This window comes from Sinocyclocheilus rhinocerous, unplaced genomic scaffold (assembly GCF_001515625.1).
Source record: "Sinocyclocheilus rhinocerous isolate Xijiao unplaced genomic scaffold, SAMN03320098_v1.1 scaffold851, whole genome shotgun sequence".
Taxonomy (NCBI): domain Eukaryota; kingdom Metazoa; phylum Chordata; class Actinopteri; order Cypriniformes; family Cyprinidae; genus Sinocyclocheilus; species Sinocyclocheilus rhinocerous.
Genome location: NW_015624573.1, coordinates 571,004 through 574,091, shown reverse-complemented (window position 1 = coordinate 574,091; position 3,088 = coordinate 571,004). Strand labels below are relative to the sequence as shown.

The 3,088-nt window shown below is 39.0% G+C and overlaps 1 protein-coding gene across 1 annotated transcript in view; it reads right to left on the bottom strand.

The window, feature by feature from the left end:
• Window positions 1-3,088, bottom strand: part of birc6 (baculoviral IAP repeat containing 6) — a 109,571-nt gene that overhangs the window by 42,037 nt on the left and 64,446 nt on the right. Inside the window, 2 exon segments of the mRNA XM_016558538.1 lie at window positions 1,470-1,635; window positions 1,721-1,885. Of these exon segments, the coding sequence (XP_016414024.1) occupies window positions 1,470-1,635; window positions 1,721-1,885 (331 nt within the window).

The window sequence follows — 3,088 nt, the reverse complement described above, 5'->3', positions numbered from 1 at the left end:
TTTTTTTTTATTATATTATTTATTAAATATTTATTTATTTGTGAAAAATACTTTGTCATCTAAAGTACAAGTATGTTTATTTAACACATTTATTTTTAATTCATTTTCAAATGATTTCAAATTTCTTAAACATTAATTAAAATAAATAAAATTATATCGGCTTTATATCGGCCATCCTACTTTCCAAGATATCGGCATCGGCTGCCAAAAAACCAATATCGGTCGATCACTAATCTGAATCTAAAAAAAAAAATCTAAGTCTGTGCCCATGTCGTCATAGATTATGCAATTTTCTCTGAAATCTGTCAACTCTGCTTAAAATCTGCAGACCAGATCTAAATTTTGGCAAATAGTGTTGACTCTTTGAGACTGGAAATTGAGACATAGGCCTAATCATGAAGTGTATTCAAGACTTTAAAGGAGACATATTATGCCCCTTTTTACAATATGTAATATAAGTCTCTTGTGTCCCCAGAATGTGTCTGTGAAGTTTCAGCTCAAAATACCCCACAGATCATTTATTAGCCGTGGGTGGAAACTTACAAATTAAGGGGCGGTAATATTATAATAAGTTCCCTTTGCAACATCACTAGGAGAGCTAAATCAGACTCGCTCGTTTTTTCAGATGCTTGCAGAAAAAGGCTTACCAAAACAAAGTTACTGGGTTAATCTTTTTCACATTTCCTTGGTTGGTAGATGCACCGGGGACCTGATTATAGCACTTAAAACCTGGAAAAGTCAGATTTTCATGATATGTCACCTTTAACGTGATTAACAGACCATTATTCACTGACATCCTTCCCCTCCGTTCAGCTGTTAACTGCGCGACTAGATCATTGAGTCGATGAGTTAAACTCAAGAACCTAATCAGTCTGACTGATGAAAATCATTCACACAGGTTTGTGAACTGTATCAAAAGATTCATTTAACAGATTTGATTTAAAGGACTGATTCGGTAAGAAAATCAAACATTGCTACTTCTCTCACAAACATGCAAAGTAAAGTGACTGAGCGACGTAAGTTCAGTCTGCTTCTCAGACAAAGCTATCATATGGCTTTAGGAGTCTTGGAATACTGTGTATAGCGTCATGCGAATAATTCAATGATACTTTGATCATGCTTTTTTGTTATTCTTCTTCACTTTCTTTATGTAGCAATAGAATTCCTCCAAAACACACGATTGGAACAACACAGGAATGAGCAAATGGGTGAATTATCCCTTTAACACCTGAGAACAACAACATGGTTGACAAAGAGAGATAGAGAGACCACTCAGAAGAGACAGGGGCTCCACCTGCTGTCTCCATACACAATGAGGCACAAAGTGGAACGTGTAACAAATTTTTTTCTCAGGCACACATGCAAATGATACACTGCATCATCTCTTTAACCACCTTAAAAGTTGTGTTCATTCTCATTTTGCAAACAGTAAAGCGCAGAGCACATCCCATGAGTGGCACGTGTCCTACCTGAGTCATTGCGCAAGTATGAAGACATGGCGGGGATGAGACAGGACTGGCTGAGCAGTTCCTGCAGGACAGATGGCAGCAGTGAGCTGCTGTGACCTCTGACCTCTCCTGAGAGGGTCTCACCAGATCCCACGCAGCCTGATGGGTTGATATAGCTTGCCAAAACCTGAAAGAGACACAGAATGTACCATCACACATCCAAACAGGTGTAAACTCGAAATCTCATTTGTATTATTTCGATGAACCCACACCTGTAAGAGGCAGGTAACGTGCTCCTCCTCCAGACGCTGTTTGGTCAAAGCCTGCTCAACATCCCAGCCTGACGCAGTGGAGCCTGTGCCAAAGCCTGTTCCTTTGGCCCAGTACAGCTGCTGTTCCTCTGTGGTTCCACCGACATGTCCACTGGAGACCTGGGGCTGCAGCACAAACACAAACTCAACTGTAAGTTTCACACTGGAGTCGATCTTTAACCCTTTTTCTATTATTTCTCACTATCACAATTTAGTTGTACATGAAAACTGAAAGTCTCTGAGTAGGGCTGCACAATTAATCGAATGCGATTGTCATGTAAGCAGTTTAATCTTCTGTTTATTCAGCTGCAGCGATAGGCATTTCCTGGATTACTTCTTCGGGGCATATTTGGAGTTTCAGAGCGAGAGTGCCCTCTAGCCTTCGGATGGAGATTTACTGCTGATCACAGAACCGTGCTTCACTGAAAGATACGCATGACAATCGCAGCTTCTGTCGAATCACGATCTCGATTCCATTTCGATTTATCGTGCAGCCCTATCTCTGAGAGCAAGAATTAAATTGGAAGTTCATGCTACTGTATCTTTAAGACTTGCTAACATGCTAATGAACTGATTGGCTAACATTTTCCCCAATCGTTCTTCGCTCTTCAAGTCCCCTATGCTCAATAAGGCTTCATTTATTTAATAAAAATGTAAGTTAAAATAGAAATATTGTGAAACATTATTACAATTTGAAACAACAGTTTCTGTTTTAATATATTTTAAAATGTAATTTATTTCGGTGATGGCAAAGCAGAATTTTCAACAGCCATTATTCAAAACTTCAGTATCACAATCTTTCAAAAGTCATTCTAATATGCTGATTTGATTTATTATGTTGAAAACAGCTGTGCTGCTTAATATTTTTGTGGACATCATTAAACTTTTTTTTTTCAGGATTCTTTTATTTAAAAAAAATCAAAGGGGCTGTTTACACCTGGTCACTTCATGCGTTTTGTCTGATCGGATAGCTATCCGATCGTGAAAAGACCAGGTGTAAATGCCCTCTGAAACGCATTCGAGACGGATATAAATCCGATCGCTCAAACCACTTCAGGAGGTGGTCTGGGCGGCATTCCAGACAAAACTGGACCAGTGTAAATGCATCTGGTTGTTGAAACCACATATGTAAATTTTACTCCTCCCAAAATGTTAAAATAATAAACGTGTGAGAGCGTGTTATAGGCTATATGACATTAGTCAGACTGCGCTAATGCAACACGCATCGCTGCGGACGAGTAGCTGAGTATCTCTTCAGCAAGTCGAATGAAAAAGTAAGACGCAGATGGTCAACACACAATCATCTTCATTAAAAGTAGTAAGACAAAC